The 27,500-nt window shown below is 43.2% G+C and overlaps 2 protein-coding genes across 2 annotated transcripts in view; one reads left to right on the top strand and one right to left on the bottom strand.

Moving 5' to 3' along the window:
• LOC139387949 (furry homolog b (Drosophila)) overlaps positions 1–27,500 on the top strand; it is a 163,647-nt gene that overhangs the window by 32 nt on the left and 136,115 nt on the right. The window contains exon 1 of the mRNA XM_071134348.1: positions 1–1,250. This exon is cut by the window's left edge and continues 32 nt beyond it. Within this exon, the coding sequence (XP_070990449.1) occupies positions 983–1,250 (268 nt within the window). The 5' untranslated portion in view covers positions 1–982. The remainder of the gene's footprint in view (positions 1,251–27,500) is intronic.
• LOC139388708 (uncharacterized) lies at positions 14,965–16,508 on the bottom strand. The gene is made up of 7 exons (XM_071135559.1): positions 16,132–16,508; positions 15,868–16,044; positions 15,716–15,777; positions 15,547–15,633; positions 15,418–15,459; positions 15,176–15,349; positions 14,965–15,096 (listed from the first exon to the last, which is right to left on the bottom strand). The coding sequence occupies exons 1-7, from the start codon at positions 16,193–16,195 to the stop codon at positions 15,061–15,063; spliced, it is 642 nt and encodes a 213-aa protein (XP_070991660.1). The 5' UTR covers positions 16,196–16,508; the 3' UTR covers positions 14,965–15,060.

The following is a 27,500-nucleotide window of genomic DNA, read 5'->3' as shown; positions in this document are numbered from 1 at the left end:
CGTAAGAGAGGACAGGAAGAGAGGACAGGTAGGGGGACAGGTGAGAGGACTTTGGAGGGAACAGGTGAGAGGACAAGTGAGATGACAGGAAGAAATTAAGAGACAAAGAAGGAAAGGAACTCTTCAAACTGTCACAATCAGTTTTCTTCGCAAAGAGAGAAGACAAATTCTCCTCAAATTCAGCCAAAACTCTACTACTTTCTAAGCTGTTTCTGGGAAACCTAAGGAAGAAAAGAGAGAAGACACTGGAAAGAAGACACACAGGATAGAAGAGACACAGGAGAGGAGAGAAAGAGAGCCCTGAACTCACAGGAGAGTTAAGTGTCTCTAACAACAAGAAAACAAGCAGCTCACTGTCTAACTCGCCTACCCGGAGAGAAGGAATACTCTGCACGTCTCTGTCTGAGGAACACGTAAGAGAGGGAAGAAACAGAGGAATACAACAAGATAAATGAAGGAGTGAAGAGCGGGATTCAAACTAATCAAACCTGCTGACGACAAGAAAAAGAAGAGTGGAAGAAGAGAGAGATAACATCGCATCAAACCACTTGGAAAACATGGAAAGGAGGGAATGTACATTTATGCGTACAAGGAACTCATAGAAGGAAGAGAAAGATAAAGCAATTCCAGTTTTGAGAATGCTGTTGTACTGGAGTCAACTGTAGTGCAGGATCTGTATGTGTCTGTCCAGCCTCCACACTGCCTAGAACGTCTGTCCAGCCTCCACACTGCCTAGAACGTCTGTCCAGCCTCCACACTGCCTAGAACGTCTGTCCAGCCTCCACACTGCCTAGAACGTCTGTCCAGCCTCCACACTGCCTAGAACGTCTGATTGGGGATTTGGTATTTAGACTGCAGAGCTGAAACCGCCGCTCTGTCTGTTAACCAGGTCACTGCTGTTCTGTATATGAGAATATGTCCTCAGTGTCTAAAACTGTCTAACAGAGTTGAATGATTAAATGAATGAAAATACGACAATACAATGTCTCAGGAGGATGGTAGGAGTGTCGGGAGCGCGGGGAGCGCAGGGGCGGACAGCGAGTCGGACCACAATGAACACCAGACCACTATCCAGAACCAGACCTACGGTCAGGACCAAGACCAGGATCCAGACCAGGTATTAGAGGATGTGATTGTAGTACTGGACCGGATGGCCAGTCTCTCTGTGGACATGTTTGAGCCCAGTGACTTCAAGGGAAGGTTCACTAAGATCAAGTCCAGATCCAGGAAGAAAACCCAGATCATCAGAGGTATGTTCCGTTCATAGCTTCTGGAAATTAATGCCCGTACTGATATCGTCCAAAACCAGTCTTGATAGAAAACCAGAGTAGGTTCTGATCCAACAAAGATTCAGTCATGCTTGAACTAAGGTTCTGGAAGGCACTGTATCCTGTTGGAAAGGTCGCGGTTCAGATAGGCAAATATTACAATTTTTTCAGGTTAGGCAGGCTTTTGCAGGGATCTATGGATGTTGTATCACACTATCTGGTGTTGATCTACTGGATCTACTCCAGAATATCATTGTTCTATAACAGGTTTTGTTCTACACTCTTAGAAAAAAAAGATACTATCTAGAACCTAAAAGTGTTCTTTGGCTGTCCCCATAGGAGAACCCTTTGAAGAACCTATTTTGGTTCCAGGTGGAACCCTTTCGGGTTCCATGTAGAACCCTTTGTAAGGGTTTTACCTGGAACCTTAAATGATTCTTTCTGAAACCAAAAAGGGTTCTCCTATGGGGACAACCTTTTGGAACCCATTTTTCGAAGAGTGTACGAGGTCTCCTCCAGAATAATTGTTTGTTGTTCTAGAATGAACCTGTAGATTGTGTCTGGACAACGTCTCAGGCTGTGTCTGTCTCTTATATTCTCTCTCCTTCTGACTTATGGGTAACGAGCTATTCCTTCCTTTGTTGTGGTTTTGTAAACCCTTTGATATGTGAGATAGGCTTCCAGACAAGTGGACAGCACTTAAATAAGCCTACTAACACCTAGTACCTATAGACTAGACGCTATACCTAACACCTAGTACCTATAGACTAGACACTATACCTAACACCTAGTACCTATAGACTAGACACTATACCTAACACCTAGTACCTATAGACTAGACACTATACCTAACACCTAGTACCTATAGACTAGACACTATACCTAATACCTAGTACCTATAGACTAGACACTATACCTAACACCTAGTACCTATAGACTAGACACTATACCTAGTACCTATAGACTAGACACTATACCTAACACCTAGTACCTATAGACTAGACACTATACCTAGTACCTATAGACTAGACACTATACCTAGTACCTATAGACTAGACACTATACCTAACACCTAGTACCTATAGACTAGACACTATACCTAGTACCTATAGACTAGACACTATACCTAACACCTAGTACCTATAGACTAGACGCTATACCTAACACCTAGTACCTATAGACTAGACACTATACCTAACACCTAGTACCTATAGACTAGACGCTATACCTAACACCTAGTACCTATAGACTAGACACTATACCTAATACCTAGTACCTATAGACTAGACACTATACCTAGTACCTATAGACTAGACGCTATACCTAACACCTAGTACCTATAGACTAGACACTATACCTAACACCTAGTACCTATAGACTAGACACTATACCTAACACCTAGTACCTATAGACTAGACACTATACCTAACACCTAGTACCTATAGACTAGACACTATACCTAACACCTAGTACCTATAGACTAGACACTATACCTAATACCTAGTACCTATAGACTAGACACTATACCTAACACCTAGTACCTATAGACTAGACACTATACCTAGTACCTATAGACTAGACACTATACCTAACACCTAGTACCTATAGACTAGACACTATACCTAGTACCTATAGACTAGACACTATACCTAGTACCTATAGACTAGACACTATACCTAACACCTAGTACCTATAGACTAGACACTATACCTAGTACCTATAGACTAGACACTATACCTAACACCTAGTACCTATAGACTAGACGCTATACCTAACACCTAGTACCTATAGACTAGACACTATACCTAACACCTAGTACCTATAGACTAGACGCTATACCTAACACCTAGTACCTATAGACTAGACACTATACCTAATACCTAGTACCTATAGACTAGACACTATACCTAGTACCTATAGACTAGACACTATACCTAACACCTAGTACCTATAGACTAGACACTATACCTAATACCTAGTACCTATAGACTAGACACTATACCTAGTACCTATAGACTAGACACTATACCTAACACCTAGTACCTATAGACTAGACACTATACCTAATACCTAGTACCTATAGACTAGACACTATACCTAGTACCTATAGACTAGACACTATACCTAACACCTAGTACCTATAGACTAGACGCTATACCTAACACCTAGTACCTATAGACTAGACGCTATACCTAACACCTAGTACCTATAGACTAGACGCTATACCTAACACCTAGTACCTATAGACTAGACGCTATACCTAACACCTAGTACCTATAGACTAGACGCTATACCTAACACCTAGTACCTATAGACTAGACGCTATACCTAGTACCTAGTACCTATAGACTAGACGCTATACCTAGTACCTATAGACTAGATGCTATACCTAGTACCTAGTACCTATAGACTAGACGCTATACCTAGTACCTAGTACCTATAGACTAGACACTATACCTAGTACCTATAGACTAGACACTATACCTAGTACCTATAGACTAGATGCTATACCTAGTACCTAGTACCTATAGACTAGACGCTATACCTAGTACCTAGTACCTATAGACTAGACGCTATACCTAGTACCTAGTACCTATAGACTAGACGCTATACCTAGTACCTATAGACTAGATGCTATACCTAGTACCTAGTACCTATAGACTAGACGCTGTATCTCACCTAGATGAAGTAAGGATCAGTTTTCCTGATTGATAGAATCTGATCTGGATCTGTTCTGGATCTGAGTAGCCTATAGGTCTGTCTTGAACAATATATGTCATGTCATTGAGACTAACCTGGATGAATGAAGGTGTTAAACGAACATGCAAAGTGAATGCAGCTTATTCAGAAAGGCTATTTACCCAAGACACCAGAGCTAAACAAGATGACAGTAACTGACCCGGGTATTTGTTATCTTAGGTCATCTTACAGTGTGTCTTTAACTGTGTGTTGTCTCAAAAATACTACAGAGTATTTCCCCAACACCTGGTGGTGTGTAACCTGTTTGTCAAACCCGTTTATGATCCAGCAGTTGTAGACATGTGACATCGTCCTCTGAGGATGAGTAAGATGAGGTAATGACTTCTGTGACGTAGGTTGTATATAGTGGCAATGTTGAGGAAATGACTAACTGTTTGAGTTTTGGTCAAGTAGAGGGGAAGACAGTCTTTATTAGCGCAATTCAGCTTATTTACGTAGTAAGTGAAATGCCTGTTCAAAATAAACAAGGCAGAGATGAAGCTACATGTAGAAAGGGGTAGGATGAGAGAGCAAGCAGGAAGGAGAGAGAGGAGAACCTAAAGGGGTAGGATGAGCGATGAAGCAGGAAGGAGAGAGAGGAGAACCTAAAGGGGTAGGATGAGAGATGAAGCAGGAAGGAGAGAGAGGAGAACCTAAAGGGGTAGGATGAGAGATGAAGCAGGAAGGAGAGAGGAGAACCTAAAGGGGTAGGATGAGAGTTGAAGCAGGAAGGAGAGAGAGGAGAACCTAAAGGGGTAGGATGAGCGATGAAGCAGGAAGGAGAGAAAGGAGAACCTAAAGGGGTAGGATGAGAGATGAAGCAGGAAGGAGAGAGGAGAACCTAAAGGGGTAGGATGAGAGTTGAAGCAGGAAGGAGAGAGAGGAGAACCTAAAGGGGTAGGATAAGAGAGCAAGCAGGAAGGAGAGAGGAGAACCTAAAGGGGTAGGATGAGCGATGAAGCAGGAAGGAGAGAGAGGAGAACCTAAAGGGGTAGGATAAGAGAGCAAGCAGGAAGGAGAGAGAGGAGAACCTAAAGGGGTAGGATGAGAGATGAAGCAGGAAGGAGAGAGGAGAACCTAAAGGGGTAGGATGAGAGTTGAAGCAGGAAGGAGAGAGAGGAGAACCTAAAGGGGTAGGATAAGAGAGCAAGCAGGAAGGAGAGAGGAGAACCTAAAGGGGTAGGATGAGAGATAAAGCAGGAAGGAGAGAGAGGAGAACCTAAAGGGGTAGGATGAGCGATGAAGCAGGAAGGAGAGAGAGGAGAACCTAAAGGGGTAGGATGAGAGATGAAGCAGGAAGGAGAGAGGAGAACCTAAAGGGGTAGGATGAGAGATGAAGCAGGAAGGAGAGAGAGGAGGACCTAAAGGGGTAGGATAAGAGATGAAGCAGGAAGGAGAGAGAGGAGAACCTAAAGGGGTAGGATGAGAGATGAAGCAGGAAGGAGAGAGAGGAGAACCTAAAGGGGTAGGATGAGAGATGAAGCAGGAAGGAGAGAGGAGAACCTAAAGGGGTAGGATGGGAGATGAATCAGGAAGGAGAGAGAGGAGAACCTAAAGGGGTAGGATAAGAGATGAAGCAGGAAGGAGAGAGGAGAACCTAAAGGGGTAGGATGAGAGATGAAGCAGGAAGGAGAGAGGAGAACCTAAAACTGTAGGATGAGAGATGAAGCAGGAAGGAGAGAGAGGAGAACCTAAAGGGGTAGGATAAGAGATGAAGCAGGAAGGAGAGAGAGGAGAACCTAAAGGGGTAGGATGAGAGATGAAGCAGGAAGGAGAGAGAGGAGAACCTAAAGGGGTAGGATGAGAGATGAAGCAGGAAGGAGAGAGGAGAACCTAAAGGGGTAGGATGAGAGATGAAGCAGGAAGGAGAGAGAGGAGAACCTAAGGGGGTAGGACGGGAGATGAAGCAGGAAGGAGAGAGAGGAGAACCTAAAGGGGTAGGATGGGAGATGAAGCAGGAAGGAGAGAGGAGAGAACCTAAAGGGGTAGGATGAGAGATGAAGCAGGAAGGAGAGAGAGGAGAACCTAAAGGGGTAGGATGAGAGATGAAGCAGGAAGGAGAGAGAGGAGAACCTAAAGGGGTAGGATGAGAGATGAAGCAGGAAGGAGAGAGAGGAGAACCTAAAGGGGTAGGATAAGAGAGCAAGCAGGAAGGAGAGAGGAGAAAGCTGTAAGCTGAATTCTAAACTAAAGTGAGGATGAGTAATTATCCTGCATAAACATGCCTTCATTCTAAAAAGCCCCTGATCTGAGTGTATGTGTGTTTGTCTCCAGTGAAATGACAGAGCATTAAGGTTTGGAGACTGACTGTTGGAATAAAAACACCACAAAGGCCTGTGTGAACTTTCACCCACGCTCTCATAAAATGAATCTAATTCATTCTGGTGGAGGTGTGTGTGTCTGTCTGTCTGTGAATTAACGAATTACATTTTATTTTCGTGTCAAATTGCCAGTCTGGCAACCCCTCACTTAGGGGTTTAATTGACACATAATTCAGTAATAATTATTCCGGTGTTCTGTGCAGTGAGAACCACATAAAGAATGGAACAGAAATCAGTACATTATAGTTCATAATGCTATTAAAGCAATAATACTAACCATAGAGAAGTCAAACAAATACAACATTTAATAAAAACAATAAAATATATATAATAAAAAAATAACAATAATGGATAGATAACAACCAGGGTATGTATATCTGGTGGTCTATCTCCTCATGACTACATAATACCAGGGTATATCTGGTGGTATGTCTCCTCATGACTACATAATACCAGGGTATATCTGGTGGTCTGTCTCCTCATGACTACATAATACCAGGGTATATCTGGTGGTCTGTCTCCTCATGACTACATAATACCAGGGTATATCTGGTGGTCTGGCTCCTCATGACTACATAATACCAGGGTATATCTGGTGGTCTGTCTCCATAATACCAGGGTATATCTGGTGGTCTGGCTCCTCATGACTACATAATACCAGGGTATATCTGGTGGTCTGTCTCCATAATACCAGGGTATATCTGGTGGTCTGTCTCCTCATGTCTCCATAATACCAGGGTATATCTGGTGGTCTGTCTCCTCATGACTACATAATACCAGGGTATATCTGGTGGTCTGTCTCCTCATGACTACATAATACCAGGGTATATCTGGTGGTATGTCTCCTCATGACTACATAATACCAGGGTATATCTGGTGGTCTGTCTCCTCATGACTACATAATACCAGGGTATATCTGGTGGTCTGGCTCCTCATGACTACATAATACCAGGGTATATCTGGTGGTCTGTCTCCTCATGACTACATAATACCAGGGTATATCTTGTGGTCTGTCTCCATAATACCAGGGTATATCTGGTGGTCTGTCTCATCATGACTACATAATACCAGGGTATATCTGGTGGTCTGTCTCCTCATGACTACATAATACCAGGGTATATCTGGTGGTCTGTCTCCTCATGACTACATAATACCAGGATATATCTGGTGGTCTGTCTCCTCATGACTACATAATACCAGGGTATATCTGGTGGTCTGTCTCCTCATGACTACATAATACCAGGGTATATCTTGTGGTCTGTCTCCATAATATCAGGGTATATCTGGTGGTCTGTCTCCTCATGACTACATAATACCAGGATATATCTGGTGGTCTGTCTCCTCATGACTACATAATACCAGGGTATATCTGGTGGTCTGGCTCCTCATGACTACATAATACCAGGGTATATCTGGTGGTCTGTCTCCTCATGACTACATAATACCAGGGTATATCTGGTGGTCTGTCTCCTCATGACTACATAATACCAGGATATATCTGGTGGTCTGTCTCCTCATGACTACATAATACCAGGGTATATCTGGTGGTCTGGCTCCTCATGACTACATAATACCAGGGTATATCTGGTGGTCTGTCTCCTCATGACTACATAATACCAGGGTATATCTGGTGGTCTGTCTCCTCATGACTACATAATACCAGGATATATCTGGTGGTCTGTCTCCTCATGACTACATAATACCAGGGTATATCTGGTGGTCTGGCTCCTCATGACTACATAATACCAGGGTATATCTGGTGGTCTGGCTCCTCATGACTACATAATTCCAGGGTATATCTGGTGGTCTGTCTCCTCATGACTACATAATACCAGGGTATATCTGGTGGTCTGTCTCCATAATACCAGGGTATATCTGGTGGTCTGTCTCCTCATGACTACATAATACCAGGGTATATCTGGTGGTCTGTCTCCATAATACCAGGGTATATCTGGTGGACTGTCTCCATAATACCAGGGTATATCTGGGGGTCTTTCTGGAATAAGGACAAGTGTATGTCGTGGTGAAAAGGGCAACAGAGGATAAAATATTTTGTTCTCTATTTCTTCGAGGTCACAATAGTTAGTCCTTCCTCTTCCATTTCACCACAAATACCGACCTGTTTTGATACTCAGGGACAATAGCGATCTCTTGCTTTTAGGTAGGTTGTACATAATATATCTCTCACACATTAATTCACCCTTAATCAAACAAAAGATTCTCAATTTGGGTTTATGATTAATCTCCTCCACCCATTTCATTTTCATATTTCATCAACAGTTGTTTTTTAATAGCGTCTGTCACCCTTCATTTGGTTTTCCTACAGACGTTCCCAGTCAGACTGTTGGAAAGGGTCAGACATTTCAGTTACCCAGGCTCCCCTTATGGAGAAACCCCATCGGAAGACTTTACTGGCTATTCTGGAAGTTGGCATATCCAACATTCTATTCCAAAGTCTCACCATACAGGCCTTCCGTCTCACCTCACAGGGTTCCCAGCCCGTCCAACATTCTACTCCAACGTCTCACCATACATGCCTTCCGTCTCTATTCCCAACTCGTGTCCCCAGTTGTTTCCAGTATCGGTGCAAACTTGTGGACACCGACAAATTATCGTTCTGCTTCTGTTATGGACATGTTCGTTTTTGACCTCTTAACACCCCACATTCCTGCTGAATAGTCCAGAGGTCTGATACAGTTTGGAATACGTGACAAAACCAATATCTTTGAGTGGTTTGTTTTTCCCTATCACTCCCCCAAAAGAACTCTACTTGCTGAGTCGAGCAGATGTGGCCGTATAGAAAGGTCATGTGCTCATCGAAATAAAGACCCTAAATATTTACAATTGCTAGTAAACTCCAGAATGTCTTCATCAAAACAAGATGGAAAACACAGCTCTTAGTATCTGGTTTCCTCAAAGTCATTATCTGTGTTTTTGTCCTGTTTATCTCTAAATCTTTTACATGATCTTTTGATTGGACATAATAACATGATAATAACATGCAGATCCCGTTCGGCCATCGCTCATCCATATATTTATATGTACATATTCTTATTCATTCCTTTACACTTGTGTGTGTATAAGGTAGTTGTTGAGAAATTGTTAGGTTACTTGTTAGATATTACTGCACTGTCGGGAACTAGAAGCACAAGCATTTCGCTACACTCGCATTAACATCTGCTCACCATGTGTATGTGACCAATAACATTTGACAAATCATTAATCAACAAAGCAAATGGAATCTGTGATAAGACGTCTCCTTATTTTACACCCGAGTGTGTGGGAAACCAATCTGTACCATATACACGCACACAGGCAGTAGGTGCTTTTGTCAAGGGATTGCGTGATAACATTTCCCGTCAACCCCATGCCTTTAACAAACCACAGCCTAAAAGATCTCTATTTACAAAATCAACAGTTTCCTGGAAATCAACGAAACGTGCGAAAGTAGACTTCTCTTCCTGTCATCTATTTCTGATTATTTTTCAGACGGAGAAGATATGATCTATACGGGCTCTGGATTTACCAAAACCATTTTGTTCTTCCACAAGAATGTTTTGATCCTCCCAAAAGGTCATTAGCCTATTGTTGAGGATGGATGAATATCATTTATAGACCTAGTAAACGTATGATTCTGCAGTTTAGTGGCACTCTGGTCTTTTTTTTTTAAAGATTTGGGAATGGGATTCACTATAGACTTATACCAAGTCGATGGTAGTATATTCTACTCAAAACAAATTTGGAGAAAATCATGTAGAACTTCAATTAGTTTAGGGGATTTTTAGACTTCATTAGGCAGTTAATCAATGCCAAATGCCTTCTTAACTTCTGCAACGGACAGCTCATCAAATGTTCTCTTTCCTGACTTCCGTCTGGCCACTCTAAATCAAATCAAATCAAATCAAATTTTTTATTTGTCACATACACATGGTTAGCAGATGTTAATGCGAGTGTAGCGAAATGCTTGTGCTTCTAGTTCCGACAATGCAGTAATAACAAGTAATCTAACTAACAATTCCAAAACTACTGTCTTGTACACAGTGTAAGGGGATAAAGAATATGTACATAAGGATATATGAATGAGTGATGGTACAGAGCAGCATAGGCAAGATACAGTAGATGGTATCGGGTACAGTATGTACAAATGAGATGAGTATGTAAACAAAGTGGCATAGTATAGTATAAAGTGGCTAGTGATACATGTATTACATAAGGATACCGTCGATGATATAGAGTACAGTATATACGTATGCATATGAGATGAATAATGTAGGGTAAGTAACATTTATATAAGGTAGCATTGTTTAAAGTGGCTAGTGATATATTTACATCATTTCCCATCAATTCCCATTATTAAAGTGGCTGGAGTTGAGTCAGTGAAAAAGGCCTGATTGTCCTTCTGGAAGGTTCTCCCATCTCCACAGAGGAAATTTAGAGCTCTGTCAGAGTGACCATTGGGTTTTTGGTCACCTCCCTGACGAAAGCTCCCTGACTATTGCTCAGTTTGGCCAGGCGGCCAGATCTAGGAAGAGTCTTGGTGGTTCTTAACTTCTTCCATTTAAGAATGACGGAGGCCACTGTGTTCTTCAATGCTGCAGACATTTTTTGGTATCCTTCCCCAGATATGTGCCTTGACACAATCCTATCTTGGAGCTCTACGGACAATTCCTTCAATGTCTTGGCTTAGTTTTTGCTCTGACATGCACTGCCAACTTTGTGACCTTATATAGACAGGTCCTTTCCAAATAATGTCCAATCAATTGAATTTACCACAGGTGGACTCCAATCAAGTTGTAGAAACATCTCAAAGATGATTAACGGAAACAGGATGCACCTGAGCTCATAGCAAAGGGTCTGAATACTTACAAATAAGGTATTTCAGTTTTTTTTTTTACTTATATGAATTTGTAGAAATGTCAAAAAACCTGTTTTCGCTTTGTCATCTTGGTGTATCATGTGTGGTATTTATTTAATCCATTTTAGAATAAGTCTGTAACGTAACAACATTTTGAAAAAGTCAAGGGGTCTGAATACTTTCATAGTCCACCACAGCTTTTCCTTTGGCAGAATGGATGTAAAGAGATCGCTTAAGGGGATATCCTTCCACTGATGATACACATTCCACTGATGATACACATTCCATTGATGATACACATTTCATTGATGATACACGTTCCATTGATGATACACGTTCCATTGATGATACACATTTCATTGATGATACACATTTCATTGATGATACACATTTTAGAGTCCCGAATTCTAATAGCGTTTCCCCATGTTGACTAGCAAAGCCATCCAATGCAACGCGCGATGGAATATCATGAATATCGTTTATAGGGTCATCTAACCTCCCAATTCCACTGTTAAGATCCACACATATGTAAATAGCATCTTCTTCTGTATATAGGTATACTTGCCTTAACAAATGACTATAGCAGGAGGATGCATTTCTACCCCATGTGGACTGTTCAGGTGTCAAATAGCATGAAAACACAACGAAACAATAATCTGACTCCCTATGTTCAAAACGCAAACAAACTAATTCCTTCTATGGCTCTAACAATGATTGCAATTCTATATGCTTTCATCATATCAGACCTTGCACTTACCCCCAGTCCTCCAGAGCCCCCAGGGGTTTCAAATTAGTATTTCTGTTGTGTCCATACCGGACACACCCTTCAATGTCAATAGCTTCTTGTCCGACAAAAATGTGTTTCCTTCATAGAGATAATGTCTGGGTTTAAGGGTTGTAGTATTAATATTCGTAACTTATTGTTCAAGGTTGTCCATCCGTTAGTCCAATGCGCTGTTGAAATGTAATTCTGGAGGGGATGGGAAGTTCCTCAGGCTGTAGTAGGACTGTCCACCTCATGTCTTTGTCCACGCTGGTCTCGTTTCCTGACCCGTCCTCTTCCCGTGACAAAATAGTCCTTTCCCCCTAGGATTTTCCTCAGCAGCGTCCAAGTTCAGCTCTATAAGGCGATTGGAAGGAAGACTTTGTCATAATCAGGCTTTTGTTTCTTCCCTAACAGGCCCACTGTGTAACTCTGTGTTGTTGTTTTTGTCGCACTGCTTTGCTTTATCTTGGCCAGGGGCCTGTTGCACAAAACTAGGATAAGGGATTAAGCCAGGATATCTTGGTGATCCTGGCTCAATTGATCCGTAATCCGGTTGCACTAAAGATGGATAGGGGGCAGGAGGATATGTTATGGTATAAATTACCATGGAGATTTATTCTGTGGAGCTAGCCTGCTCCAGACCAGGCTAAATTCCAGGATCTATTTAATCTCATCCCTAATGTCAGTCAGCAGTCACCACAAATGGAAACCAATAGTTATTTCACTGCTCACTATACATTGTTATCACATATAACTAGACCCACTGTTATTTAAACGTTTGTGATCATTAATTTCAATGATTTTGGATAAAAAATGATTTTTAGATGATGTTGCTATCATTAGATAATTTACAGTTTCCCATAGACTATAAGGCTATATATAAAATGCTAGAATATTAGGGCCACAGAGGGGAAAAAAACACAAGTCATAATATTGTAACCAGTTGTTTTAAAGGAGGACAGTTGTTAAAATGACAGATGTGGGGCATTTCGTGAAATTGTACTTCAGTATGGTTTCATAAACAAAGACATGCTGATGTGCCAGAATATTAAGTATCACATTGTCATAAGTATCAAAACTGTAAAAACAATATGTAGCTTTTCTGCAGAAAGAACCAGCCTCATGAATTTATGACTTTATCCTTTTTCTTCAGTGTGGCCCTAGTACTCTGTCATATAAACAAATACACATTCCATATGAATATAAAAACACAATGTGTAACATTATGTTCCTTTATTGAATAAGGACAAAACAAAGCAGGTAAACCATCAGCTCCTTTCAAAACTGAAGTCACAGTGACTCTACAAGATGGAAAGCACAGAATCTAAGCATATTATACAAAATGATACATATACAGACCTTTGAATGTGTATAACACACCCTGCATGTCTGCACACTAAAATAAATGCAGGACAAATCCATACACATCAACTGAACAGACAAATGAATGGATGCAGTAGCCTCCCTGCAGCCTTGTATTACACACAGTATACCGCACAAAATCATAAGAGGCCAAATTCGTCAAAAAACGAACCCAAAAAAACCCAAATTCCTCTGCCACCGCAGGACATATTTAACCAAAATTGAAAGCACACATACTAACTAAAATAATTCAACACATATTGGTCCCTCAGCAGCCGACCACTGTCGTCATCAGGGAAGATTGCCGGATTGTCCCAGTCCATGGCTGGTGGCACTCTGGGGGCCCTCTCCTTCCTCAGGCAGGCCACATTGTGAAGGACAGCACAAGCCACAGTAATATCACATGCCCTAACAGGGCTGACCCTTAATTTGTGAAGGCAGTGAAAGCGTGCCTTCAGGAGGCCAAAGGTCATTTCAACTCTGGCCCTGGTCCTGGCATGGGCATGGTTGTAGGCCTGCTGTGCTTCCTGGGGGTCTGTGAAAGGTGTCAGGAGAAAAGGCTGGCAGCCATACCCCCTGTCTCCCAGCAACACACCAGAGAATTCACCTGTCAACACAAAATCTCATCATTACTACCTCATAAACACAGTGATATTCTTGACACAGCCATGATGGTTATAAATAGGGGTTGTGTGGCTTACCTTGTGATAGGCACTGATAGATTTCAGAGGCCCGAAAGATTCTGGAGTCATGGACTGAGCCAGGCCATTTTGCCACAACATTGCTGATCACACAGTCAGCATTGCAGACCATCTGAAATCATAAGATGAGGAATATTACACCAATCAATGCACATCACTGGCAATGCAGAGTGTTCGTCAATGGACAATATCAAAAAGTTATGTTCACCTGAACATTAATGCTGTGAAAGGATTTCCTATTCACAAAATCGGCCTCATGGGCACCTGAGGGGGCTTTTATCCTTATGTGTGTGCAGTCCACTGCACCAATGACATTGGGGAAACCTGTCACACAAAGTAATGAGTATCCTACTATGTGTTAACAGTTGTCCTGTAATTTGTAGATCCTCTTACCTGCAATCCTATAGAACTCCTCTTTGATGTCACAGAGTCTTCTGTGGCCAGGGAAGGAGATGAAGACATCTGCTAATGCTTTGATAGCCAGACACACACTCCTTATTGTGCGGCAAATTGTGGCCTTGTTCAGCTGTTCTGCATCCCCCACTGAGTACAGGAAGGCTCCACTAGCAAAAAAGCGCAAGGCCACACAAACCATTTGCTCCACACTCAGTGCATGGCTCCGTGCAGTGCGGTGCTTAATCCTGGGACCCAGTAGTCTGCATAGATACCTGATGCCATCTGCAGAAAACCTGTATCTTTCATATAGATGGTCATCAGGGAAGGCCAGTGGGTCCAACCGGTCCCTGAAGACCCTTTCTCACCTGAAGGCTCTCCTCAGCACAAGTGCTTCTTCATCCACCACATCTCGCACGAATGGGCATGCCATTGTCAGAGCAGAAAGGAACACACAATTTTGGGCCTTCATATAGGCTAGTGGCCACACCTGGTGCTGGGGGGGGTGGGCAAAAGAGGGCGATGCCTTATAACGATGACTTGGTTGTACTGATTGCTGGGAAAATAAAAAAAAACCTTAGAAAGATGCCACCGTCCTGTGTGCTCACAATAAGAGCTCATATGTCATGGCTCACTTGACTTTACGAGAATATACCTAATTTTTATTTTGAGCTGTGTCATCTTCTTGGAGCTGGGGGAGGAAAGAAAAATAATGATTAATACATTTGTGTTACAGTTAGCATACAGTGTACATTGAAGGCATATCTCACCTCCCTCTCAAGTTTTTTTATTTCAAGGTCCAGTTTCCTAATTGTCCTCTTTTTTATTTCGAACTCCAGTGCAAGATTTTCCATCTTTTTCTTCTTGTACTGAATGTCTATGTCTGCCAGTTCTATTTGGCACCGGAGGTGGTTGCCATACAACTTTCTGATAGCTTGTGAGCTCTGTGAACACAATACAATTAGCGCAGCTGGAATTTGGCAGGATGTGGTGTCCTTTTATTAATACGCACTATGTTGCCAGGCTGGTTTTCCCACTGTATAGCATCTGGGTCCTGTAAAAGAAATTAGATTTTTTGATTTTGATGAGGACTCCTCACCATTGTAGAGTAAATAGTACTTTCACAGTCTTAACATGATACCTCATGCCTTCTGGAATCCAGAGAGATGGTCTCCTCCTCATCATCGTCTCCATCATGTGCTGTTGCTGCTGCACTGGGGCCTTCACCCTATCACATTTAATCGGATTCATATTGAAGCTAGTAGACAAGACATGCCAGGCCTACAGTATGCCTTTGATGGAGTACTCACTGGATCAGCATCGTCTGGTGCTTGTGCTGGTGGCTCTAACAGGAACACAGTGCTGCCAGACACTGCAAGGCAATAGGTAAACCAAAGTCAGACAGTCCAAATTGATTCAATATGAATGTGGTTGTATCCCATGTAGAGATGGAAGGACATACCTTGAATGAAGCGGGTGGCATCTTGGGAGGAACCTATGCTCGTCTCTTTCCCCCCAGGGATCCCCTCTAAGACGGGCCTGCCTTTATTTAGCTCCAAGGCCATGTCCTCTGCTGGGGTAAGGTCAGCCTTTGGTGACCCACCACCCGTGCCTTGTCTGTGGGTATTCTTTTTCACTGCTAAAACAGTACAGACAATGTGTGAGCAGGCACCTTCTGGGTACAATATATGCTTGTGCTTTGTTAAATATTAGTCAGGGACCATACCATTCTGCAGAATGTTCTTGTATTTGATTTTGACCTGCTGCCATGTCCGTTTTGGCCCGTTCATGTTTAATCTACACACACACACACACACACACACACACACTTAATGGAGTCACACTGCAAAAAATTACTTGGTATTTTTGTCTTGTTTTCAGTAAAAATATCAAAAATTTTATCATAGCTTTATACAGTGTGATGGAGTTACTTTACACAATTTCACTCATATCTGCAGTGCATTTCAATAAAAAAAATTAACCGTTTCATAATTACAGTACAACTGCATTTTTGGAGATGTGAATTAAATATTTGAATTGTAATTGTGATGTTTCAGCGGAGCGGTGAGTGTGTAATTGTGCACTACTTACGCATTCAGGCGGTCTGCAATACTTTGCCACGCTTTTTCTCTTTGCTTTATCACTGTGGCGGTGTTGCCTTTCTTCTTAATTATATCTTTTACCTCCTCGTATGCCTCCATGAGGATTTGTGCTTCCGACGGGGAAAAGTACGCGGCTCTAGTTGCCATGGTAAATCAGTTAATCTGTGATCTGTGGCGGGGTCTATTTGAGTGAGCCGTGAGCGCGCACCTATCCAGGATTGGTTTCACCTGGCTTAATGAATCCGTGTCTGCTCATCCTGGCTTGGTCTTTGTGCAACCAATTAAGCCTGGACGCACATGTTTTGGCTTCATTGAGCTCAGCTGAGTCATTTATCCCGGATTTCTTAATTCTACTTTTGTGCAACAGGCCCCAGGTCGCAGTTGTAAATTAGAACTTGTTCTCAACTGGCCTACCTGGTTAAATAAAGGTGAAATAATTATTTTTTAAACTTTCTCCTCCACTTTACCTCTCTCCTTCATCCTCTCAACTGTTTCTCAGCCAAGGCCTACTGATATCAGCTGGTTCACTTTGGAGATTAGGTCCTTGTTTTCATTGGCTGGCTGGCAGTCCTGCCACTGTGATAGACACATCTGGGTCTAACTGTTTTGCATTGCCTGTTCTCCCAGATTCCAGGGATTCTACGCAGGTTTCCAGACGTCCAACATCAAGGGCTATGTGGTCTCGTGGCTGCCTGTTATTATTCTCCATTTGAGTCAGCGTAGCTGTGTGATTATCTTGGACAGCTTTCTCCAAAGATGCCCCTATGCTGTCAACTTAACTATTTATCATTTTGTCGATAGACAACTTCATTTCGTCCATCTTTTTTAAAAACATTTTTGTACCTAGGCTCCTTATCTCTGTCATGAGATAAGCTGTTGGCACTTTCTTTCTTTGATAAATTCGGCTCCATATTTTTCTGACCACTGCGTAGGTTTCTACAAGAATCCATATGTTTTAGCGGTTAGCTGTTTCTGTTATTGCCGTTCAAGGTAGCTAGCCAGCTAAGTCTATAGCTAGGCTAGCTAGCCAGCTAAGTCTATAGCTAGGCTAGCTAACCAGCTAAGTCTATAGCTAGGCTAGCTAGCCAGCTAAGTCTATAGCTAGGCTAGATAACCAGCTAAGTCTTTAGCTAGGCTAGCTAACCAGCTAAGTCTATAGCTAGGCTAGCTAGCCAGCTAAGTCTATAGCTAGGCTAGCTAACCAGCTAAGTCTATAGCTAGGCTAGCTAACCAGCTAAGTCTATAGCTAGGCTAGCTAACCAGGTAAGTCTATAGCTAGGCTAGCTAACCAGCTAAGTCTATAGCTAGGCTAGCTAACCAGCTAAGTCTATAGCTAGGCTAGCTAGCCAGCTAAGTCTATAGCTAGGCTAGATAACCAGCTAAGTCTTTATCTAGGCTAGCTAACCAGCTAAGTCTATAGCTAGGCTAGCTAACCAGCTAAGTCTATAGCTAGGCTAGCTAGCCAGCTAAGTCTATAGCTAGGCTAGATAACCAGCTAAGTCTTTATCTAGGCTAGCTAACCAGCTAAGTCTATAGCTAGGCTAGCTAACCAGCTAAGTCTATAGCTAGGCTAGCTAACCAGCTAAGTCTATAGCTAGTCTAGCTAGCCAGCTAAGTCTATAGCTAGGCTAGCTAAGCAGCTAGTCTATAGCTAGGCTAGCTAACCAGCTAAGTCTATAGCTAGGCTAGCTAACCAGCTAAGTCTATAGCTAGGCTAGCTAACCAGGTAAGTCTATAGCTAGGCTAGCTAACCAGCTAAGTCTATAGCTAGGCTAGCTAACCAGCTAAGTCTATAGCTAGGCTAGCTAGCCAGCTAAGTCTATAGCTAGGCTAGATAACCAGCTAAGTCTTAATCTAGGCTAGCTAACCAGCTAAGTCTATAGCTAGGCTAGCTAGCCAGCTAAGTCTATAGCTAGGCTAGCTAACCAGCTAAGTCTATAGCTAGGCTAGCTAACCAGCTAAGTCTATAGCTAGGCTAGCTAGCCAGCTAAGTCTATAGCTAGGCTAGCTAACCAGCTAAGTCTATAGCTAGGCTAGCTAGCCAGCTAAGTCTATAGCTTGGCTAGCTAGCCAGCTAAGTCTATAGCTAGGCTAGCTAACCAGCTAAGTCTATAGCTAGGCTAGCTAGCCAGCTAAGTCTATAGCTAGGCTAGCTAACCAGCTAAGTCTATAGTTAGGCTAGCTAACCAGCTAAGTCTATAGCTAGGCTAGCTAACCAGCTAAGTCTATAGCTAGGCTAGCTAGCCAGCTAAGTCTATAGCTAGGCTAGCTAACCAGCTAAGTCTATAGCAAGGCTAGCTAACCAGCTAAGTCTATAGCTAGGCTAGCTAACCATCTAAGTCTATAGCTAGGCTAGCTAACCAGCTAAGTCTATAGCTAGGCTAGCTAGCCAGCTAAGTCTATAGCTAGGCTAGCTAACCAGCTAAGTCTATAGCAAGGCTAGCTAACCAGCTAAGTCTATAGCTAGGCTAGCTAACCAGCTAAGTCTATAGCTAGGCTAGCTAACCAGCTAAGTCTATAGCTAGTCTAGCTAGCCAGCTAAGTCTATAGCTAGGCTAGCTAACCAGCTAGTCTATAGCTAGGCTAGCTAACCAGCTAAGTCTATAGCTAGGCTAGCTAACCAGCTAAGTCTATAGCAAGGCTAGCTAACCAGCTAAGTCTATAGCTAGGCTAGCTAACCAGCTAAGTCTATAGCTAGGCTAGCTAGCCAGCTAAGTCTATAGCTAGGCTAGCTAACCAGCTAAGTCTATAGCTAGGCTAGCTAACCAGCTAAGTCTATAGCAAGGCTAGCTAACCAGCTAAGTCTATAGCTAGGCTAGCTAACCATCTAAGTCTATAGCTAGGCTAGCTAACCAGCTAAGTCTATAGCTAGGCTAGCTAGCCAGCTAAGTCTATAGCTAGGCTAGCTAACCAGCTAAGTCTATAGCAAGGCTAGCTAACCAGCTAAGTCTATAGCTAGGCTAGCTAACCAGCTAAGTCTATAGCTAGGCTAGCTAACCAGCTAAGTCTATAGCTAGTCTAGCTAGCCAGCTAAGTCTATAGCTAGGCTAGCTAACCAGCTAGTCTATAGCTAGGCTAGCTAACCAGCTAAGTCTATAGCTAGGCTAGCTAACCAGCTAAGTCTATAGCTAGGCTAGCTAACCAGGTAAGTCTATAGCTAGGCTAGCTAACCAGCTAACTCGCCAAGCGCTTCCCAACAGGCCTGTCAGTTGACTGTCTTTTACCCTCACGGGATTCAGACTTCAGCTGTCTCCATTTACGGGCCGATCTCTATGTTTGACAGAGTTTGGTCCCGGAAAGAAGCGGAAGCGTTTTCACCGTGTAGGGTAGTGGGGTAGTGTCGAGAGACAGAAAACACGGATATAAATTCTGCCCAAGTTTTACTTGTCTGGCATGAAAACGAGAAACACACACACACACACACACACACACACACACACACACACACACACACACACACACACACACACACACACAGTGTTTGAGTAGGCAGGTTCACACTGGGATTTCCTTGACACAGCTGGCCATGACAAATAGGATCTGCTATGGTGTATGACTTCACTATACTGTATAACCCAACAACACCTCATAGTTTCTCTTTCGAAATGTGGCGAATTATGGATGAAGGTCTATTTTTAGTTGTGGTTACAGGGTTTAAACAGAAATAACTCAAAGGTTAACAGTTTATTCATTCCGAGTGGTTATGGTTTGGGGAAGGCTTAAAACAAAATAATATTAAAAAGAAACTTGCTATTACCATCAGGTATGATCAGTATTCACAGTATTCTCATTGCTAGTATTTGCTTGCTAGATCGTGGTGAACTGCCATAGCATAGGGTTAGGGTTAGGGTTGGGTTAGGGTTGGGTTAGGGTTAGGGTTAGGGTTGGGTTAGGGTTGGGTTAGGGTTAGGGTTAGGGGTTAGGGTTAGGGTTGGGTTAGGGTTGGGTTAGGGTTAGGGTTAGGGTTGGGTTAGGGTTGGGTTAGGGTTAGGGTTAGGGTTAGGGTTGGGTTAGGGTTGGGTTAGGGTTAGGGTTAGGGGTTAGGGTTGGGTTGGGGTTAGGGTTAGGGTTAGGGTTGGGTTAGGGGTTAGGGTTAGGGGTTAGGGGTTAGGGTTGGGTTAGGGGTTAGGGTTAGGGGTTAGGGTTAGGGGTTAGGGGTTAGGGTTGGGTTAGGGTTAGGGTTAACCCTGGTCTATGCTGCACCAGTTTGTGCCCTGTCATTTTCTTTTCTTTTTGTGAGGCATATATAGACATTCTCAGAAACGTTTTAAACGTCTGAAATCAAAGTCTGATCAGGCTGGTATAGCATGGAGTGAGAGTGTGGAATGGACACATACACACACACACCAGACACGCACACACACCAGACACACACACATACCAGACAAACACCAGACACACTCGCACAAGATAACCGGTTACGGGCTTGCCCTTGTGAGGGAAGCTGTTGATAACCGGTTACTGACATGCCCTTGTGAGGGAAGCTGTAGCAGATCGGTGCACATGTGATTTAGAAGTTCAGATCTACCAAGTTTCCTCTGATTTGATTGGCTGCTTTGTATACATTGTGTCATTAACCAATCAAAGAGGAGAAGAGGTTTTGGTGTCCACTGGCCTCATCGTGGTAACCTTACCCCAGATGCAGAACCTTCTTTCCAAGGGTGTGTGTGTGTGCATGCATGTTTGTCTTTGTGTGTGTGTGTTTGTGTGTGCCTACGTGTGTGTGGCTACGTGTGTGTGTGTGTGTGTGTGGCTGCGTGTGTGCCTGTGTGTTTGTGTGTGTGTGGCTGCGTGTGTGTGTGTGTGTGTGTGTGTGTGTGTGTGTGTGTGTGTGTGTGTGTGTGGCTGCGTGTGTGTGTGTGCCTGTGTGTTTGTGTGTGTGTGGCTGCGTGTGTGTGTGTGTGTGTGTGGCTGTGTGTGTGTGTGTGTGTGTGTGGCTGTGTGTCTGTGTAAGTGGAGCTGCATTCCAACAGCTGGCATGACCAGGCCCCCGATGAGAATGCGAGGAATTCTGGGAGTCTTTCCTAAAGATTATCCAGTGTGGCGTGGAGGTGAGGTAAACCGCCCAGCAGGGTGTGTGTACCGCCCAGCAGGGTGTGTGTACCGCCCAGCAGGGTGTGTGTCAGTGTGAGACACCAGAAGGTCATGTTTTAAGTCGTCACCCTTCTCCCATTCCATAGAGAAGCCCATTCCCACAGACTCTATGTTTTCAACCAGATATTGATGGATTGATATTGACATACACACACACACACACACACGTTTTGTTCCTGGTGTAGAAAAGTACAGTCAGTATTTGCTGCTCAATCAAAAGTTATGACAAAGTTTAATTTGATGAAGTTCTGACATGTTTACAGCCTGATGATGTTTATGTAAGCTTCTGTGTTCTGCTACGTTGATCTACAGTGCCTTGCGAAAGTATTCGGCCCCCTTGAACTTTGCGACCTTTTGCCACATTTCAGGCTTCAAACATAAAGATATAAAACTGTATTTTTTTGTGAAGAATCAACAACAAGTGGGACACAATCATGAAGCGGAACGACATTTATTGGATATTTCAAACTTTTTTAACAAATCAAAAACTGAAAAATTGGACGTGCAAAATTATTCAGCCCCCTTAAGTTAATACTTTGTAGCGCCACCTTTTGCTGCGATTACAGCTGTAAGTCGCTTGGGGTATGTCTCTATCAGTTTTGCACATCGAGAGACTGACATTTTTTCCCATTCCTCCTTGCAAAACAGCTCGAGCTCAGTGAGGTTGGATGGAGAGCATTTGTGAACAGCAGTTTTCAGTTCTTTCCACAGATTCTCGATTGGATTCAGGTCTGGACTTTGACTTGGCCATTCTAACACCTGGATATGTTTATTTTTGAACCATTCCATTGTAGATTTTGCTTTATGTTTTGAATCATTGTCTTGTTGGAAGACAAATCTCCGTCCCAGTCTCAGGTCTTTTGCAGACTGCATCAGGTTTTCTTCCAGAATGGTCCTGTATATGGCTCCATCCATCTTCCCATCAATTTTTAACCATCTTCCCTGTCCCTGCTGAAGAAAAGCAGGCCCAAACCATGATGCTGCCACCACCATGTTTGACAGTGGGGATGGTGTGTTCAGCTGTGTTGCTTTTACGCCAAACATAACGTTTTGCATTGTTGCCAAAAAGTTCAATTTTGGTTTCATCTGACCAGAGCACCTTCTTCCACATGTTTGGTGTGTCTCCCAGGTGGCTTGTGGCAAACTTTAAACAACACTTTTTATGGATATCTTTAAGAAATGGCTTTCTTCTTGCCACTCTTCCATAAAGGCCAGATTTGTGCAATATACGACTGATTGTTGTCCTATGGACAGAGTCTCCCACCTCAGCTGTAGATCTCTGCAGTTCATCCAGAGTGATCATGGGCCTCTTGGCTGCATCTCTGATCAGTCTTCTCCTTGTATGAGCTGAAAGTTTAGAGGGACGGCCAGGTCTTGGTAGATTTGCAGTGGTCTGATACTCCTTCCATTTCAATATTATCGCTTGCACAGTGCTCCTTGGGATGTTTAAAGCTTGGGAAATATTTTGTATCCAAATCCGGCTTTAAACTTCTTCACAACAGTATCTCGGACCTGCCTGGTGTGTTCCTTGTTCTTCATGATGCTCTCTGCGCTTTTAACGGACCTCTGAGACTATCACAGTGCAGGTGCATTTATACGGAGACTTGATTACACACAGGTGGATTGTATTTATCATCATTAGTCATTTAGGTCAACATTGGATCATTCAGAGTTCCTCACTGAACTTCTGGAGAGAGTTTGCTGCACTGAAAGTAAAGGGGCTGAATAATTTTGCACGCCCAATTTTTCAGTTTTTGATTTGTTAAAAAAGTTTGAAATATCCAATAAATGTCGTTCCACTTCATGATTGTGTCCCACTTGTTGTTGATTCTTCACAAAAAAATACAGTTTTATATCTTTATGTCTGAAGCCTGAAATGTGGCAAAAGGTCGCAAAGTTCAAGGGGGCCGAATACTTTCGCAAGGCACTGCATGTAGCCTGAATGCCCTTAAGGGGTCCACAACAATACTCTGATTCCTCATAACACACAGAAGAGAAGACGGGGAGGGGGGGTTAGTAGAGTTCCTGTGTGTATTATGATATGTATTATGACAACATTTTGTGAAGTTTTTGTGATTGTTTTCTGTGATTGGTCAACAGTAGGGATTCTTCAGTAAAGCTTCGTCTGTGATTGGTCAACAGTAGGGATTCTTCAATAAAGCTTTGTTGTGATTGGTCAACAGTAGGGATTCTTCAATAAAGCTTCGTCTGTGATTGGTCAACAGTAGGGATTCTTCAATAAAGCTTCGTCTGTGATTGGTCAACAGTAGAGATTCTTCAATAAAGCTTCGTCTGTGATTGGTCAACAGTAGGGATTCTTCAATAAAGTCTTTGTTGTCATTCAACGAGAGAGGACTTGTTTTCATTGAGAAGTACTGCACCAAACATCTGAGTTAGATGTTGCACAACTCGGTAAATAAACATCAAAATGAATGACAGGTTATCTTAGATTCATTCTGACTATTTTGAGGAAGTGTATACTGGCTACGGCGTCTCAGTATGGACAAACAGTACTATTGCTGCTTTTTTTCTTGATTTTCAAGCTAAGGTCTTCTAAAGGAGTCTGGAGAACACTCCTTCGGGTTGGGCTAGCCCGGTTTGGCAAGGCGCCAGCCGAACTGAAGCATGCTGACGTCTTTAGCCTGCTCTCACACACACACACACACACACACACACAAAGACACACACACACACACACACACACACACACACACACACAAAGACACACACACACACCCACATACACACACACACACACACACACACACACACAAAGACACACACACACACACAAAGACACACACACACACAAAGACACACACACACAAAGACACACACACACACACACACACACAAAGACACACACACACACACACATAAATCTACCGCTGCCTTTTGACGTGATGGAACACTAATCCTTGACAGCTGTCAGAACCTTTCTCACCCTGAGAGAGAGAGAGAGGGGGGGGGGGGGGGTCTGTATTGTATGTGAACCCTACGGTGGGATGTCAGTGTGTTTTGAGGGATAGCTAGCTTACATACTGCACTGGATCATAACCCCAAACAGTCCACTCTACATCTGTAGATAGCCTCCCTCTCTTTTTCCCTCTACCCCCACCCTCTCACTGCCCCCCCCCCCCCCCCCGGTAATGGTTCACCCAGGGGATGACATAATTACATAACAACTACCATCCCCCGTCATCATCCTCTTGGTCATCCGGCTTTGTGGTTGGGATTTGAGAGCATGTCCTGATGATTACTGGGTATACTGGTAAACTGGACTGGACTGGTGAGAAGGTGAAATGGTGAGAAGGTGAAATGGTGAAGTGGTGAGAAGGTGAAATGGTGAAGTGGTGAGAAGGTGAAATGGTGAAGTGGTGAGAAGGTGAAATGGTGAAGTGGTGAGAAGGTGAAATGGTGAAGTGGTGAGAAGGTGAAATGGTGAGAAGGTGAAATGGTGAAGTGGTGAGAAGGTGAAATGGTGAGAAGGTGAAATTATGAGAAGGTGAAATGGTGAAGTGGTGAGAAGGTGAAATGGTGAGAAGGTGAAATGGTGAAGTGGTGAGAAGGTGAAATGGTGAGAAGGTGAAATGGTGAAGTGGTGAGAAGGTGAAATGGTGAGAAGGTGAAATTATGAGAAGGTGAAATGGTGAAGTGGTGAGAAGGTGAAATGGTGAGAAGGTGAAATGGTGAGAAGGTGAAATGGTGAGAAGGTGAAATTATGAGAAGGTGAAATGGTGAAGTGGTGAGAAGGTGAAATGGTGAGAAGGTGAAATGGTGAAAGGTGAAATGGTGAAGTGGTGAAATGGTGAGAAGGTGAAATGGTGAAGTGGTGAAATGGTGAAGTGGTGAGAAGGTGAAGTGGTGAGAACCGTTAGACAACGAATAACCCTAAAGAAGGCCAAAAGCCTAAATGGGTCGGTTCTACTTTTAACAATAAAGAAGCTTTTTGATTTAAGTCCATTGTGTTAATGAGTATCCTCTAATCTTCTGTTGGCTCCTAATTTATGCACCTTGGTTGGAAAAGCAAGGCAGCATTAGTGAGCCTTTCCCCTTCTGCAAGGGTGAAAGATGAGACAATCACAGTAGAAGCAAGGGATGGATACACAACTTTGTATTATCCATCAAAGGTCTTGAAGTCCACATAGGTGTGATAGACTGGCTTTAGGTTGGCTTTAGACTGGCTTTAGACTGGCTTTAGACTGGCTTTAGACTGGCTTTAGGTTAGCTTTAGGCTGGCTTTAGGTTAGCTTTAGGCTGGCTTTAGGTTGGCTTTAGGCTGGCTTTAGGTTGGCTTTAGACTGGCTTTAGACTGGCTTTAGGTTGGCTTTAGGTTGGCTTTAGACTGGCTTTAGACTGGCTTTAGGTTGGCTTTAGGCTGGCTTTAGGTTGGCTTTCGGCTGGCTTTCGGCTGGCTTTAGGTTGGCTTTAGGTTGGCTTTAGACTGGCTTTAGGTTGGCTTTAGGTTGGCTTTAGGTTGGCTTTAGACTGGCTTTAGACTGGCTTTAGGTTGGCTTTAGACTGGCTTTAGGTTGGCTTTAGGTTGGATTTAGGTTGGCTTTAGACTGGCTTTAGGTTGGCTTTAGACTGGCTTTAGACTGGCTTTAGGTTAGCTTTAGGTTGGCTTTAGACTGGCTTTAGGTTGGCTTTAGGTTGGCTTTAGGTTGGCTTTAGACTGGCTTTAGGTTGGCTTTAGACTGGCTTTTGACTGGCTTTAGGTTGGCTTTAGGTTGGCTTTAGACTGGCTTTAGGTTGGCTTTAGGTTGGCTTTAGGTTGACTTTAGGTTGGCTTTAGGTTGGCTTTAGACTGGCTTTAGGTTGGCTTTAGACTGGCTTTTGACTGGCTTTAGGTTGGCTTTAGGTTGGCTTTAGACTGGCTTTAGGTTGGCTTTAGACTGGCTTTAGGTTGACTTTAGGTTGATTTTAGGTTGGCTTTAGACTGGCTTTAGACTGGCTTTAGACTGGCTTTAGGTTGGCTTTAGGTTGGCTTTAGGTTGGCTTTAGACTGGCTTTAGGTTGGCTTTAGGTTGGCTTTAGGTTGACTTTAGGTTGATTTTAGGTTGGCTTTAGACTGGCTTTAGACTGGCTTTAGGTTGGCTTTAGACTGGCTTTAGGTTGGCTTTAGGTTGACTTTAGGTTGGCTTTAGGTTGGCTTTAGACTGGCTTTAGGGAGGAATTGATATCGAGTCCTCTGTATCAGTTGATCTGACAGGAACTGTGTTTAACACAACTACTCACACATGTATGTCAGATGAGAACTGGTATACACACACACACACACACACACACACACACACACACACACACACACACACACACACACACACACACACACACACACACACAGACACACACTGAACATGGAAGTGATTAGTGTGTATTGTAGCAGAGCTGGTACAGTTAAGAGGTCCTTTGTTCAGTTCTCTGAGATAAAGATCTGTATCAGGACTTTACTGGTCAACAACAAAGACAGAGACACACACACACACACACACACGCTGCATGGTGGTGATATCCACGTGAAAGCAGACCTGGGTCTAGAGTCTAGACATATATAAACCTGTGCTGTGTATTGGTCATTGAGTTCTTTGACACTTCCCACGAGCCAGGTTGTGACAAAAACTCACACTGTTATGTTTAATAAATGTATCGTATAGTGTGTGTTTGTGTGTGTGTGTGTGTGTGTGTGTGTGTGTGTGGCAGGCTTACAATGATGGCAAAAAAAGAACATTTGCGAGTGCGCTGACCCTGGTGCTAGAGGGGGTACAGCTGACCCTGGTGCTAGAGGGGGTACAGCTGACCCTGGTGCTAGAGGGGGTACAGCTGACCCTGGTGCTAGAGGGGGTACAGCTGACCCTGGTGCTAGAGGGGGTACAGCTGACCCTGGTGCTAGAGGGGG

The sequence above is a fragment of the Oncorhynchus clarkii genome, chromosome 29, assembly GCF_045791955.1.
Source record: "Oncorhynchus clarkii lewisi isolate Uvic-CL-2024 chromosome 29, UVic_Ocla_1.0, whole genome shotgun sequence".
Classification (NCBI taxonomy): domain Eukaryota; kingdom Metazoa; phylum Chordata; class Actinopteri; order Salmoniformes; family Salmonidae; genus Oncorhynchus; species Oncorhynchus clarkii.
This window is presented reverse-complemented; position numbering and strand designations above follow the sequence as displayed.

Bases quoted from the DNA above. Each gene is read 5' to 3' on its own strand.
- LOC139388708 (XM_071135559.1), bottom strand. From the start codon at position 16,195: ATGAACGGGCCAAAACGGACATGGCAGCAGGTCAAAATCAAATACAAG. The intron at 15,350-15,417 runs GTGCGTATTAAT...TTGTGTTCACAG, and splicing joins AAAACCAGCCTGGCAACATA to AGCTCACAAGCTATCAGAAA. The intron at 15,097-15,175 runs GTGAGATATGCC...TTCCTCCCCCAG, and splicing joins TAAAAAAACTTGAGAGGGAG to CTCCAAGAAGATGACACAGC.